This window comes from Scardinius erythrophthalmus, assembly GCF_964197995.2.
Source record: "Scardinius erythrophthalmus genome assembly, chromosome: 7".
NCBI classification, from domain to species: Eukaryota; Metazoa; Chordata; class Actinopteri; order Cypriniformes; family Leuciscidae; genus Scardinius; species Scardinius erythrophthalmus.
In genome coordinates this window covers 11,202,281-11,218,444 of record NC_138227.1, presented here as the reverse complement: position 1 = coordinate 11,218,444, position 16,164 = coordinate 11,202,281, and the positions used below count along the sequence as shown (strand labels likewise).

Here is a 16,164-nt window from a genome sequence, read left to right as displayed (position 1 = left end):
GGAGTTTTCATGTTTCAGACACTCTAGATCGAGAGAGTGATGAAGATCTGCATTGTATTGCCGGGAATGTCAGTGACTCTACTAGATTACTGTAAGGCCTATTGATGGATAGAGAAGAATGAGTCATCTAGTTACTTGGGTATGTGGAGAGAGAGAGAGAGAGAGAGAGAGAGAGAGAGAGAGAGAGAGAGAGAGAGAGAGAGAGAGAGAGAGAGAGAGAGAGAGAGAGAGAGAGAGAGAGAGAGAGAGAGAGAGAGAGAGAGAGAGAGAGAGAGAGAGTGTGTGTGTGTGTGTGTGTGTGTGTGTGTGTGTGTGTGTGTGTGTGTGTGTGTGTGTGTGTGTGTGTGTGTGTGTGTGTGTGTGTGTGTGTGTGTGCGTGCATTTGCTGAGGGCTTGTGTGGGAGTTGTTTTAGTAATGCCACAAATAACTGCTTTTCAGACTGGGTGAACTTGGTGAGCTTCTGCAGTTGAGTACAAAATAAAATAATTTACATAATTAAATATCTCCATTTTTATTTTATATTCTTAGTTTTCATACTTCAAGACTGAAAGTCTGGAGACATAAAAGTCATTAAAAGTAAGAACAATAAATGATGAGTGCATGATAAAAGTTTCCACAAAAAAAAAAAGAAAGAATGTTAATGGGACCTTAGCCTCAGACGTCATGCCCACAAACCGTTGGCTGAACGTCTGATGCATTTGGCAGTATAAAGACACATTACAATGAATAATAGCTATGAATGGGGGAAAGTGTGCAATGTGCAATATGGCGGAATAAGTCCCACCTTCTAAATAAAAGAGCCAATCACCAATAGGTAAAGTCACTGCGTCATTGCTGCTACTGTTCGAAGCTCCGGTTGCTACACATGTACATTGGATGGTCCAGCCTGAAAAATGCTAGGGGGTTTTGTCATGATTTGAGCGTATAGAAAGTAAATGTCTTAAACAGTTGTCAGTATTAATTGGTGATTTCAAATATGAAATTTAATCATAAGCTTGGTGAACACCTTTGGAGAATTTGATGTTTCCCCATTCAAAGAGATAGGAGCTGTATTGCGTGACTGAAACAGCAGCCCGAGAGGTGTTTCAAAGATGGCCGCCGAGTGAAATGACTTGCCTTAAAGAGACTTTAATATGGCACACAAAATTGGAAACACTTCGGGAGTTTTGAAGTTGTCATCTGACACGTGTGTTGCATTCTTTTATGACACCAAAACCCTTCATGGAAAGCCATTGTGTTTACAACTGTGACAATGAATGAGTGCTTATCATGATTAACTAAACGCTGGATTTGTATGTGAAGCTCACGACTCTTTAAAATACGTCAAAGAGTTTTACAAGTTAGGGACATCGACTTAACATTTTCACGCCCTAAAAGAGATTTAAAATAAATAAATAAATAAAAGTGGGACATATTGTCCGAAGAAATGCCCATAAAGTAGGCTAATGGTCCATGATAATAATTCAAACAGAAACTGTTATAATTTATCCTCTATAGAAATAATAATTTCATACTTATATTTCGGCTATTATGTCTTTATATTGACTGACACTCTTGTGAGCCACTGTTGTTATTGTGGAGCTCAGGGTCACGTGATGCGAATGTGCGCACGTGTAATTGACAGAGCGGCTCATGGAGAGAGAGAAGGCGAGGGAGGGGCGCGCTATCACACCCGGAAACGAGTTTACTAATCCTACTATGGCGAAAACTGGGCTCATGAATATTAATTAGACTGCCTGATTGGGTGCTTTAAGAGCATCGTAAATTAATATTAATGAGTTCGGTTTCGGCCATAGTAGATTGAGTAATTTCGCTACCCGCACAGTGTTAAATCAGATACGAAGCCTACTTACTCTTTGTTCAGCAAGGATTGTATGGGCAGAAATTACAGTGTTGTCTGTGAAAACATTGTTTTAATTATTTGTTTCATCTGAAATGAGCTTGTGTTGGATATGGACGAGAGAACACCGGAAATCCAGTACAATCGCGGCTGGTCTATAGTGACTTTATCATATAGAGGTAAGTACCCTACACTTGTCTAAAATAGCCTACGCCTATTTTTCGTTTCAGTCTTTGTATTTAAGGTTTTGATTTAACTTTATGAACAGACGGCATATATTTAACAGCTTATCATTGATGGTATAGACTACAAGCTTACATTTAAGTATTAAACCAATGAATTGGATGCCAGATCCTTTCACTGGTTTAATTTTCTTTTCACTTACAGCTGAAAAATAGTTTTTTATTACTTATAATTTTGGTTAAAACTATATTGTAGAGCGTTAATTATATTAAGCTTTTGGCGTTTAAACTTTGTCCCCATTTGTCCGTTTATTCAGTAGCCTGTGGATACTCAAAATTAAAGATTTACAGGCTATATGAGCCATATTTTAAAGAACACTAGAGTAGATTTTATCCTGTTTTTCATCTAGGCTACATTTATTTCATCAGGCTACATAGCCTACATTTTATTAAACCAATTTAATCATATCTTGTTTAGCCTATAATTATTTTAATGTAGTAGGCCATTATATACACGTTATTATTTAATTGATCGTTTTTATTGTAGGTAAGTTTATGAAGAATGCCTGGACTTTGTTCTGAAATGGATTTCTGTCAGCTTCGACCGAATTAATTTTATTCATTGTTTCATTACACTACGTTTAATTTTTCCATAATACATGTGGTTGACATATCAGCCATTAAAATTATAGAGTGTGACGGCAGATTTACGATAGGCTACGTGTCCTTTTTAACGTGTCTATGAATGTTTAAGTGAATTGTTACTCTCTGTCTTCAGACGCTCATAACCCCGTGCTCTGGGAATAAACAGCCATGGAAAATAGTTAATGGTCAATTCTGTATTAAACAACTAAGGAAAGCACCGTATTCGTGTTGAACAGTGGAAGTTTAAAACAGCGCCGCTAGGCAGGCATGAGCAGAGCCGATTCTGCAGAAAATGAGGATTGGACGTGAGCTACGTGAGCATCCAGGAGTAGACGTCATGACATGGAGAGACTGGAAAACACGGACCTTTTAAATGCACACGGGCGCGAGAGTATCTGTTCACCGCAAGAGAGAGTCGCCAATGGCTGTTGTGAGTCTCGCGCTGTAAATATAATGGGTCTGAACGCGACCACTGCGGAGGAACTGCTGGCTGGACGTGCGTCTAGATCTGGATCCGGGGTCACGCTTTTGAAGGAGTTAAAGAGTGGGTTGCCTTTATATAATGGTGGAGGAGCGGTGTCCCCTTCACCTACAGCTGAAGGAAGTTATCAAGATGTCCCTGAGCAGAAGCAAAGCGGGTGTTCGCATCCGAATGGACTTGTAGAGACCCCCCATGGGGGCCTCGCTTCTCACGGGGACAGGACTTCAAAAAGACCTTGTTGTGGAGATGTGCGATTCAGACAACTCCAGCACCAGAGGAGAAAAGATGAGGAAAACAGAGACTTCGGGGCCCATAGTGGTTGTCCTGGAACGGGGTCCTCGGAAACGCCCAATGGACCGGACTCTCCTTCACTTGAATGCAAAAGGAGGAGGTTAGAAATTGGCCTTAGAATGGACTCAAGTAAAAGCACACAGGCTGTTGCTCCCCTTGCAGCCAATCATCAGCACAACAACAGCTCCCTGTCATCCCCCAGTTGGGTCCATCACAACGGGCACAAAGCTGTAACGAACCATGCGGCCCCGGGGCAGGCCGCGTTTCGATTGGCGGCACCTGTGGTGGCCACCAGTGCAGGCTGGTCCCCAGAGCACATGGCTCAGCAGTACATAGTTCCCTGCATGAAGTACTACGGCATTTGCGTCAAAGATGCCTTCCTGGGCGATCGACTGGGCGGTAGGGTTCTGGAGGAAGTGGATACACTAAATCACAGCGGAAAGTTCAGAGGCGGCCAGTTAGTCAGCCAAAAGAGCATCCCCTCTAAGAACATCCGTGGAGACCAGATCGCCTGGGTCGAAGGCAACGAGCCGGGCTGCGAGAACATCGGAGTCCTCATGGCTCACATCGATGAGGCCATCATGCGCAGTGCCGCCAGTGGGCAGCTGGGGGATTATGTCATCAATGGCCGCACAAAGGTGAGTGCCCGCACACTTAAAAATGAAAATTCTGTTTGCATCTACTCACCCTCATGTCGTTTCCAAAACTGAATGACTTTATTTCTTCACTCTGTAAAATAGAGGTGCATTATTGGAATGGTTCCATGAATAACTTATAATACATTGAACCTTTCCATCGTACAAAAGATTCTTTGCAGTGGAAAAGTGTTTTTCAGATTATTGAATTATTCTTCACACTTTTTGAGCAATGTTGCTGGGCAATCTTGCCGAGTTATTGTTGCTTGGGCACTTTCCCATTGAAAATGGGGAATACATTTCAATCTGGATCATTTAGACCGGTCGTGGTTGCCCGTTGATGGCAACATTGCCCAAAAAGTTGCCCCGTGTATCATCACCTTAAGAAAACATGGTTCTTTTAAGAACTGTTAATAGAAACGTTATTTGGGGAACTCAAAATGTCTTCAAAAAAGTCTTGGCTGGAAAAAGCCATTTAACTTTGCAATCATTATTATTGCACATGAAAATAAGATACAGTTTATTTACAAAATATTGGGGGTAAGTTGTCACATTTGAACTTGCCATACAGCAAGCTTTTCAGCCACAGCGTGTGACAACTTGCCCCGACCTTACATACTGCTTTGCAAAGACCTCAAAACATCCTTGTTAACATCTAAAAAAATGTCTTGAACAGTGTTGTTTTTATTGTGCTCACAGGTTTACCCAACATCTTCTGTACCAAATTTAAGATGATTGTATAACTGCTTGGATCATCGCAAAATGTAAACTATATTTTTGGCCTTCTCTCAACTATAAGGCATAAAACTAGTGCTGTCAAATCGATAAATTGTGATTAATATACCGTAAAAAATGATATGATCAATAAGTCGACAACATGTGTTTTTACCTTGCTTTAACTCTCCAAAATATGTTAGGTATGTTTATAAGTTATGCAAGATTCAACTAATTTTTAAAGTCAGTTTAATGTAATTTAATTTGAAATGACTTAAACATCCAAGTTGATTGTACTTATTGTATATATTGTATTGTATATATATATATATATATATATATATGTTTGTGTGTGTGTATGTATATATATATATATACATTATATATTTACAAACTTTTATGTTAGATGCGAATCATGCGATTAATTGATTTGTCAGCACTAAAAACATTAACACTATGGTTTTCTGTAAAACTGCTTTGAAACAATGTGTATTGTGAAAAGTGATATTTAAATAAATTTGATTTCAGTTCATTCAAAACCTTAAGGTTCATTCATGAAAAAAAAAAACAGTCATTTCAATAGTCGATACGATCTGCAATTTCGTGCAAGTTCCCCACACAGATTTTTCACGCTAATTTGTCGCGTTGACCAACAGAAAGCTGTTTGATATGAAAGCGACTTCTGTGTGAACGGTTCTTCGTGCACCACTACACTATTGACAAGCTTTTTTTGCTGGATGAAATTTCATTGAAATTCCGCTATGCCTTCATAGTTACTGAAATCTATCAACATCTACGTGTGACAACTTACCCCAGTCTCGCCTTTAATTTTCAATATATACCAGTGTCATTAGATGCTATAGCTTCAAGGTCAAAACTGGCAAGCACTGTCATCCGCAATGCAAACCTGCATTCAGGAAGTTGTGGTCGGGTGTATCAGACAAGATACTCTCTCTCTGTCTGTCTGTTGTGTTTCTCACTGTGTCACTGTTCTCAACTAGCAGCCTGAGAAATGCAGTTTTATCAGATCCCAGATCAGTGTTTCTCTGGCTTTGAAGACTCCTCTGTCAGTCTCTATCTCCAGCCCATATACAAACAACATATTCTTACCGCCACTATTAAGGTGCAGTGCTTGTGTGCGTGCTTGTATACACAGTGTGTTCATTGTGTGCGTGAGACAGTATCTGAGGTTATCAGATGCATTTACATATTTACAGACCCTGGATCTGAAAACGAGGATTTCTTTTATTGTCAAGTTAATCGGAGAGTTTCTGATTGTAAGGAAAATTTGCATTGCTCAGGTCGTGTGTGATTGAACATTGACCCGTATATCTGAGCAGGGTGCCGCATCAGTCCTGTCAGCGCGTCAGAGCTAAACTGCCCATATGACGCAGGTTCGGTTATTTGAGCTTGCCAGGTCAAACCACAGTCCAATGGTATGAGATCTTCCTGCTGTGGCAAGAAAACATGTACACTCCCGTTTTAGAAGCAAGTCTCTTGTCAAAAAGACTGCTTTTATTGGATCAAAAATACAGTACAAACAGTAATATTGTGAAATATGAAAATGTAATTTATTCCTGTGATGTCAAAGCTGAATTTTCACCAACATTACTCCAGTCTTCAGTGTCACATGATCCTTCAGAAATCGTTCTAATATGCTGATTTTCTGCTCAAGAGACATTTTCTAATCATCATCCATGTTGCTTCATAATATTTCTATGGAAAATGTGATACACTACCGTTCAAAAGTTTGGGGTACAGTATAAGATTTACCTTTTTAAATAAATAAGATCAAAAGTTCCAGTGAATAATGATACAAAAGAGAAAACAGAAATGCGGTTCTTTTGAGCTTTCTATTCAATTTAAAATCTGAATAGAAATTCAATTCCATGCAAATCAAATCCTGAAAAAGTCGCAGATTCCACATAATTAAACAGCAAAAACCTTGTTTCCAACACTGATGATAATAATAATAAGAAACATTATTAATAATTGATCTCCATTAATAAATGATAGCAATTAACCAGCAAATCATCATATTAGAATGATTTCTGAAAGATCATGTGACACTGAAGACTGATGCAGGTATAAATTACATTTTAAAATATAATAAAATAGAAAACAGTTACAGTAGTCAACATTTGTGGAAGTGGATCAAGAACTGGTATTGTTCAAAATTCATGCATAACTTTGATGAACGGTTTCAAATGTTGACAACTGTATTTTAAATTGTAATCATTTTTCACGATATTACTGTTTGTACTGTATTTTAATCAAATAAATGCAGCATTGGTGAGACTTCTTTCAAAAAATATTTCAAAATTGTAATTGCTCCAAACTTTTGACCGGTAGTGTACAGGTATATTCTCCATTCTAGCTGAACTTTTTCAAATCATTTAGCTTATTATTAACAATTAAGTCTCGTATGTAGCTTTTTGAACGCACAGTAGTTTTCTTGCTGCTGTAGTGTCATGAATGTAAAGCCAGACTACAGCTCAGAACCATGTGGACATTATTATTGTAATCACAGCCTGTCCATTGCTGTTGTGGTTAGAAACCTGATCTGGATGACCTTTTAGTGAATCTCAGGACAGGACGGTGTACTGCAGTGTGATTGAGTGAGGACAGGCTTCTGTTCGGTGGGTCAGATCGGTTAGACTGCAGTCAATGTCCTCTCGCCATCCTTAATCTGCAGGGAATATTTTTTAATCGGCGGCGATGGGAACACTGGATTAGTCTTGAGCGTTTGCCTCTCATTGCGGCTTTTAAGACTACGTACAATATGTCATATAGGAAACGCCAGTGAAAGGTTGCCGTTTGAGAAGCCAATGTTGACGTGCGACTTTGCACATGTGCACATGTTTACGTCTGAAGGATAAATCTCGTTGCTCAACCCGTGGAATGGGAACGCGAGCACTGCGGCGTTCACATACTTTTGCAAGTGGGTCATGAAAACATCTTGCAGGAACGTTTGAGGCTTGAGATTTAGCGGTGCTGCAACTTCTGATAATCGGTTGATCTTTTGTTTGTTTGTTTGTTTGTTTGTTTGTTCATCTTGTTCAATGCTATCCTTCAAACAATGTTTCAATGTGCAATGACATTTACAGAAATCTTAGCAATGTTTGAGGTCTGTTTGAGGTCCATCTGTTCGATTAGATAAAATAAAGTGGTGGGGGGGAAAAGATTTGTAATGTTTTTGAAAGAAGTCACTTATGCTCACCAAGGCTGCATTTATTTGATAAAAAGTAGTGTAGAAACAGTAACAGTTCTGTGAAATATTACAATTTCTTTTCTATTGTAATATATTTTAAAATGCAATTCATTTCTGTGATGGCAAAGCTGAATTTTCAGCATCATTACTCCAGTCTTCAGTGTCACATGATCCTTCAGAAATCATTCTAATATGATGATTTTCTGCTCAAGAAACATTTATTATGATTATAAATGCAGAAAACAGTTGTGCTGCTTAATATTTTTGTGGTAATCGTGATGCTTATTTATAAATGTTTTTACTGTCATATTAATGTGTCCTTGCTAAATAAAAATATGTTAATTTCTTGGGAAAAAAAAAAAATCTTACTAACACCAAACCTTTGAACGGTGGTGGAAATAAACTAACTTCCATCATTTATCAAAATCATGTTATTCCACAAAGATTTTGTGTACATTTTGTGAAAGTAATGTTTAATATATAAACATTACAATATAAACCCCAAGTACACATACCTGACTAATCAATTAACTGATCTAAAAACTCATTTAGTTACATTATGCTTTGTTATTATAAGATCCATGCTTGGTTATTGTCTCGTATGTTTTATGATTACTGTCTGTCTGCCTGTTTATCTTGTATCCTGATCTCTCAACATAATGTATGGTGTCATTGGGTTCTTGAAAGGTTAATGAATTAATATTAATGAACGTGTTTGCAGTCTTACAGCGTTTATACACAATAACACCATAATGTTTAAGGTCATGAAAATGCCTTAAACAGTGTTTTTTAATCGTGTAAAGCTCACACATACAGTAGCTTTTAGGCCAAAACCATGAATAAAGTCTTAATTCTAGCGGCTAATTCAGTGTGTACATGTATGTTTAGGTTTTGACATCAAAACCGGATATAATATGCATATAAACACAGATTACTTGTATTATGGTGTGTTTATTATGAGCTGATGGTTATCAGCGTGTTGCTGCATATTTGAATGCACTCACAATATGTACATTATCATTATTGATTAGTTGTTGCAGCCCTAATATTTAGGGAATTTTAGAGTGAGAGCACTATTAGGATTTTATTAGAAATCCGTCGAACCAGCTACAGCAAGGTTATGTAAATTTAAAGTGATAAAGCCAGTTGCAGCATTTTCCATTGCATTAGAATAACTCTTATCTCACGTCTCTATTCCTCAGTGGACACACAACTCCCTCCTCTTCTCTCCAGTGCTCTGATTGTCCTTAATCAACCCTCCCATTAGTTATTTTTCCTCTCCGTCTCCTCTCCCGAGCCTTATTAGACTCTTTACCTTTAGTTGGCCAAAATATTTCTCTCGCTGTTGCCCTGGAAACAAGACACGTAGCATGTTAATACTGCAAGAGAGTGAGTGTGGGTGTCCAAGCCCAGCTTTCTTTCTTTCTCTAAACCAGTGCTTTCAGGGAACGACCTTGGTTTAATTCTCGTACGCATAGAAACCATTCGATCTCGGGACAACGTGGCAGAGGATAAAGTGGAGGGAACAGCGTGTTCCAGCCACATGGCATCTCTCATGCCCCTCCCGGAGAGAGTAACGTGTGCTCGTACCAGACAAACACGATATCGCCAGCACAGAGTATTGCCTCTTTTGCATTCATCCACTTTATAGGGTCAGACATTATGGGGAGCTTGAGGCAAAGATGCCACAGCAAGTGAAAGATAGATAGATAGATAGATAGATAGATAGATAGATAGATAGATAGATAGATAGATAGATAGATAGATAGATAGATAGATAGATAGATAGATAGATAGATAGATAGATAGATAGATAGATAGATAGAACGAGCCATAACTTGCATTCATTCATGCTTAACTAATGCACAGTTAATGTATGACTCATGAATAACTAAACCATTCATTAATGATGATTACCTCAACAGCAACTAATAAAGCGTCTGTCAGATTAATAGATTAAGGAATCGCTATTAATTAAATGTGTCATCATGTATTAATTCCTTAACAGTGTTAACTAATAGTGTTAATTAACTCTTTCCCCTCCAGCATTTTTTTTAAAAGTTTCCAGCCAGCGCCAGTATTTTTGATCATTTTCACAAAAATGTAATGGCCCCCAGAGTATTTTGTTGTATGAATATCTGAACATGCAATATATCACAAAAAAAACTTTTTATTCTAGCTTCATGCATTCTTTCATTATCAAAATGAATTGAATGTGAGTAAGTTTCATAAAAAAGGCAACGCTTTGAAGAAAAATCAGTATGTCAACTATAACCATTACCGTAATGACTTACCTATCGATGAGTTATTAGTCATGTGCCTCAACAAGTATGGAGATATTCTTGTGCCAATAAAAATGAACGTAGCTTTTCAAGAAACTAATGAAAATATAAATTGAAACCAGAGGTGGAAAGAGTACTGAAAATTTGTACTCAAGTACAAGTACCGTTACATTGCTGAAATAATACTCAATTACAAGTAAAAGTACTGGTGTCAAAAAAGTACTTAAGTAAAAGTACAAATTACTCTTCTCAAAAACTACTCAGAGTACTAGTTACTTTTTAGCTGGCGATCAAATCACCAAATCATAGATTTATGTAGAAAATAGCTACTTTTAACACGTTTTTACCTTATTGTTGAAGGACATTAATTAGTGGTCATGATACTGGAATTTCTAACATCAATATGACACCTTGAAATATGTCAATATTCAGTAGGCCTAGCCTATAATTTTTAATACCATCAGGAAAACTACCACATACTAAATATTTTAATATCTACATTTTGTCCACCCATTTTGTCAAGGCAATCATTATTTTCAAGCATCGAAAAGCACAACACTAATTGTAACAGTAATCTATTCAATGGAAAAGTTTAATTCAAGTCTTCTGAAGAGACACGTCCACTTTATATGGTGAGATTTTAATTTAGGCTTTTGATTACATATTTAAACATTGGTCTATAACCATTACAATAATCTAACTTAAATATTTACTCACTCAGTGTATTTGTCTTTACAATAGGGTAACGTTAACTGTTGCAATAGCTCACACACAGCACAAGGAAGCTTGATTTCAAACTGATTTTAATTTGCAAAAAAGACTAGATTTTTCATAACTTTTGACAACGTTTAATTCAAGAGCATGGAGAGATTGGAGCTGGACGTCATTTGAGTCTGCAGTGAGAACCACTTGGAGAGATTCGCGATTGCACATGATATGACCAGTGGCGTAACTTTGTTGTGAAAAGTGGGTGGGACGTTTTTTTTTTTTTTTTAAACGGGGGGGGGGGGGGGTTTATGAATGCTAAATCATAAATCGATGTATGTACATAACATTACGATGTCCAGCAATCGATTGAAATAGTGCATGGGTTTAATTTGTCGTTTAATGAGGTTTGATATATGTTGGTGTGGGTAAATTCATTGTAAAATTGTGTATTGAAATGGTCCAGTGGTAGAACTTTGCCAAGCGTGTCAGAGGTTGTGGGTTCTAATCCGCACTCGTATAGGTTTTTTTTTTTTTCTCATTAAAACCGATTATGTTGTGGTTGTATATCAGGCAAGCATACGTTTGTATGTATTTTGTTTTGTAATTTCACCGGAACGAATAGAGTCTCCACAACAGATTGAAGCACGAGTCCGAGTGAAGACACAGTATCCGCGCCTGTGTCTGTATCTGATCGCAGCGGCAACGAGCACTTTGATCACTTGATTTCAAAAACAACACATTTCAGTGCTAGATCGCCTCTTACAAACGAAATAAATGAATGCTCTGCTAGTTAACTGGAGATGTTTTATTTATTTGTATTGGTACATTCGTGCCGCGAGATGTTTCAAAAGTGGTGGGGACAATATCGACCTTAGCAAAAAGTGGTGGGGACATGTCCCACCCGTCCCACCCGCAAATTACGCCTATGGATATGACGCAGTCCTCCTAGAGCGCACACTCAATATCCGAGTCCAGTTCATTCGCATATTTGAGAGCTCGCGTCCAGTTTTCTGCGATTACATGAATGTGCCATCGCGTTATAATATTCTACTCGTGACATTTGACATTAAAATATGCCATAGAAACTTGCAGGTATTAATACAATTATGCGTAATAGGCCTACCTGCAATCCCGCGCTGAGAGGAGGCGGGTGTGTCAAACTCGCTGTCGTTGAGATGAGAGAATGAGAACGCGCAGCTGGTAACGTATCAGTGTATAGGCCTATACTGCAGAAAATGAGTATTGACAGATATTTCGGTATTGATATGTATCAAAATACAGTATAGATATTTTGACAATACTACTATGTAGTTTGCTGTTTCTCCAAACTTTCAGTCCAGCAAGCACTCTGAGCTCCTCGCCTCCTTCACTTATGATCAGCTCTTCAAAACCTGCTGCGACTGCGGCGGCTTTAATTCAGTCCAAATATCAGGGGTTTTATTGGTCCGTTTACGATCGAATATTTTTATTGGCTACCGAAATGCCGGTCAAAGATTTGAATATCAATTCAAATTGTACTCAGTAACGAAATGTGATTTTACAAGTAGCGAAGTAGATTACTTAGCTTAATATGTACTTGAGTACAAGTAAAATTACAGACTTAAAAATATACTCAAAAAAGTACAAGTACCCCAAAAAACGACTTAATTACAGTAACGTGAGTAGTTGTAATTCGTTACTTCCACCTCTGATTGAAACTAAATAAATTATCTCTAAAACTGAAAAAGAATAAATCGCAGGCAAATTTTTTGACTTCGTTTTTAATACACTGCATGTTTTGCTAACTATTTCTCATATTTCAATCGCTGATCTGAACTTACAAATGCGCTTCCAGAGTTTTCATTTACATATCTGAAGTTTTCGTTTACGCTCCCTGAGTTTTCGTTCGCCGTTCTGACACATTTCTCTCGTGGGGGCGGGGCTAGTAGCAGTGTGTTCTCATTGGCTACTGAGCTTTTAAATGATAGCTTCGTGACCTGGAAGTGGAGACGTCAGTGGTGTGTTTATGTGTGGATGTGAGCGTCTGTAATCGCAGCTTTCTATTTCATTTTAGTGTAAGTTATGTTTGTTTTTTAATTTTATCTGTATTTACCTGCTGCTACTACTTAGTTACTACTACTCACAAGAGATCTATTCAGTCTATTCAGGTGTAATTGCACATTAAAGTACTGTCTGTATATAATACTTAAAATATTGTACTGTCCAATGTTTTCGGAGAATATTTGTTTATTCCTGATGATTATTTTGCATGTTAGGCTCTGATTAGGTTCAGCTGTTACAATTTAAAGAGAATATTAGCAAACGTGTGTGATATATTCAGCCGTCAAGAAAGTCAAACTTCAACCAGGTAATCAAGGTTGGAAACCATGGCCATCACCACTACTCATTGTTAGCATGATATACATTTACACCATCAAAATTAATGATCACTTAAATAAGAGGAATTTAAACAATATGAAAATTACAGTCGTGACCTGCTGTCAGATACAGACCTCAAAGGGCATTTCATTACATATGTCACACAAAGAATGTTCTTATTGCCATCTTTTTTAAATTGATAATTATATTTAGTTATTTCATTTAATTAACATTTTCATTTAATTTAAATATATTTTAACAATCATCAACCGTTTCAATCGTGACTTATACAACCAGTTAAATACATGTAATTGAAAATATGAATTCAAATAAATGTACATTCTTTATTGTCACTAAAGCATATACACAAGTATCAGAGTGAAGGTCTTGGATGCAATTATGTTGTGACAGGAAAGACCAGAATCCACAAAACATTAACTGCATAATATACATGTAATACACAGTATTCTCATGATATACATTACTATACAAAATGCACAATTACAAATACAGAATACATTTTAAAAATTCATATACATTTTAAATGTTGCAATGATTCTTTGAGCAGTTCCTGTTGCAGTACAAGTAACAAAGCAGTGACTGGACACAAGCAGTACAAGGATAGTCCACCCAAAACATGAGCATTCTCTCATCATGTACTCACCTTTATACCATCCCAGATATATATGACTTTCTTCTTCACATAAACATAGACAAAGAGTTTTAAGGAAATAATCCATCTCTGTGAGTCCATATAATACAAGTGGATTGTAACCCATGTACGTAAGATTTTTAATAGTTAAAACAGTTTACATTATTAGTATTTCTTTTATCTAGCCTATTGTTTGACTTCAGAAGGCATTGATTCATCCACTGAGGTCGCATGGATTACCGTCACGCTCACTGTGTGTGGTTTTTAAAGCGTCTTTAGGATTCGCAGAGATGGATTACTTTCCTTACAATCTTAATTCGTGTTTATCTGTAGAAAGAAAGTAAAATGCATCTGGGACAGCATGAGGGTGAGTAAAATAAGTGAGAATTGTATTTTGGGTGAACTATCCCCTCAACATTCATATGCTATTGGTATGCTAATCCAAGATTAGCATAGTTTAATAAGAATAAAGTGAAACCTCTTGTGTACTTGTGAACTGTGTTTGTTTTAATCTAGAGGAAATTGAAATATTTTTATATTAAAATAAATCAGGTGTCTGAAGATCAAGATCCCAGTCATTCAAAGGTGATGTGTCTGAACAAAGTAAGATTATTGTCTGAAAGGGACAGTGGATCTCTGGTACTATCACTCCATCCTCTGTGTCAGCATCAGAATTTTGTTTATGGAAAAGTTGCTCCACTCCCTGGAAAATGAGTGAAGTAATGTATTATAATCTAACAATACAAACTGCTTTGAACTCCCCATACAGTAACAATTTGCAGACTTAAAATATTTATTATATATTTAAGGGATTTTACAGTACTAAATATTTACCTCTGAGTCAAGCAGCATTTATCATCTGTAATACTGTTGTGTAACCAGTAGATGGCTGTATAGCCCTATAAACATATGGATGTGTATTCCCTAGTTGCTGAATGTTTTCAGTCATAATTACTTGCATGTTCTAAGTTTTTAATGTGGACATAGGCCTATATTTATTATTAAAGACTATTAAAGATTTAACATTTGTCAAAGAAATGTTCATTTGAAGTGCACTTTTTTTCATTATTATTAGTCAAATATGGACACAGAAAAAGCAATTTGTTACTCATACTAGATACATATAATAGCTTTATCAGTCATCTTTATCACACAAAAGGTAATCAGAATAAATACTGCAACCAGGGCGACACTTCAAAATAATTGAGTGTTTACATATTACGAACAGAGACGTGGTCTGTGGTCAACTCGTGTCTCTCCTCTTTCAAAAACTCTGCATCGCAAATTAATCAGCAATTGAGAAATTCAGGTTTAAATAGCTTTATTGGCATGGTAAAAAAGGCTTTACATTGCCAAAGTTGAATCAGGCAGTGATTGACAGCGCTCTGATCCTATGGCATCGGTCATTGACTGATACAATACAGATAGGCTACTGTACAGTACTCTAGCTCAATGTTGTTTGGGGTGGCTGGGGGCAAATATGATCTAATCGAAGCAAATATGATCTAATCGAAGACTGTAACCGAATGTAGATAAACAAGTCATGTAATGATTGGGCTAACAGTTAAATCAAGACAACACAGCTCAGCTGTATAATGTTATGGGCTCTCACTGAGCTCTAAAATGCCTCTCCACCTGAAAAAAGCCAGTACTGTATTATAAATAGTATTAGTATAGTATAAAAAAAATAAAAAATCAGACTTACCACGAGTAGGCTAACGTTATCCAGTATCCTCCTGATATAGCGACGATGACTAATGATAAATATCATTCGTCTGTACTATTCCTTCTATAAGAGATCATCTCAACAATATAGTGTAGCAGCAAATAAATACAGATATAAACTTAATATCATTAAAATGAAATAGAAAGCTGCGATTACAGACGCTCACATCCACACATAAACACACCACTGACGTCTTCACTTCCAGGTCACGAAGCTATCAATCAAAAGCTCAGTAACCAATGAGAACACACTGCTACTAGCCCCGCCCCCACGAGAGAAATGTGTCAGAACGGCGAACGAAAACTCTGGGAGCGCAAACGAAAACTTCAGAAGTGTAAATGAAAACTCTGGAAGCGCATTTGTAAGTTCAGATCAGCGATTGAAATATGAGAAATAGATAGCAAAACATGCAGTGTATTAAAAACGAAGTCAAAAAAT

General features: G+C 37.1%; 1 protein-coding gene across 1 annotated transcript in view; it reads left to right on the top strand.

Annotated features, from left to right (window-relative positions):
• The first annotated feature begins 1,793 nt into the window (after positions 1 to 1,793).
• Positions 1,794 to 16,164, top strand: part of egln2 (egl-9 family hypoxia-inducible factor 2) — a 28,294-nt gene continuing 13,923 nt past the window's right edge. Inside the window, exons 1-2 of the mRNA XM_081370722.1 lie at positions 1,794 to 2,020; positions 2,802 to 4,078. Coding sequence (XP_081226848.1) covers positions 3,011 to 4,078 — 1,068 coding nt within the window. The 5' untranslated portion in view covers positions 1,794 to 2,020; positions 2,802 to 3,010. The remainder of the gene's footprint in view (positions 2,021 to 2,801; positions 4,079 to 16,164) is intronic.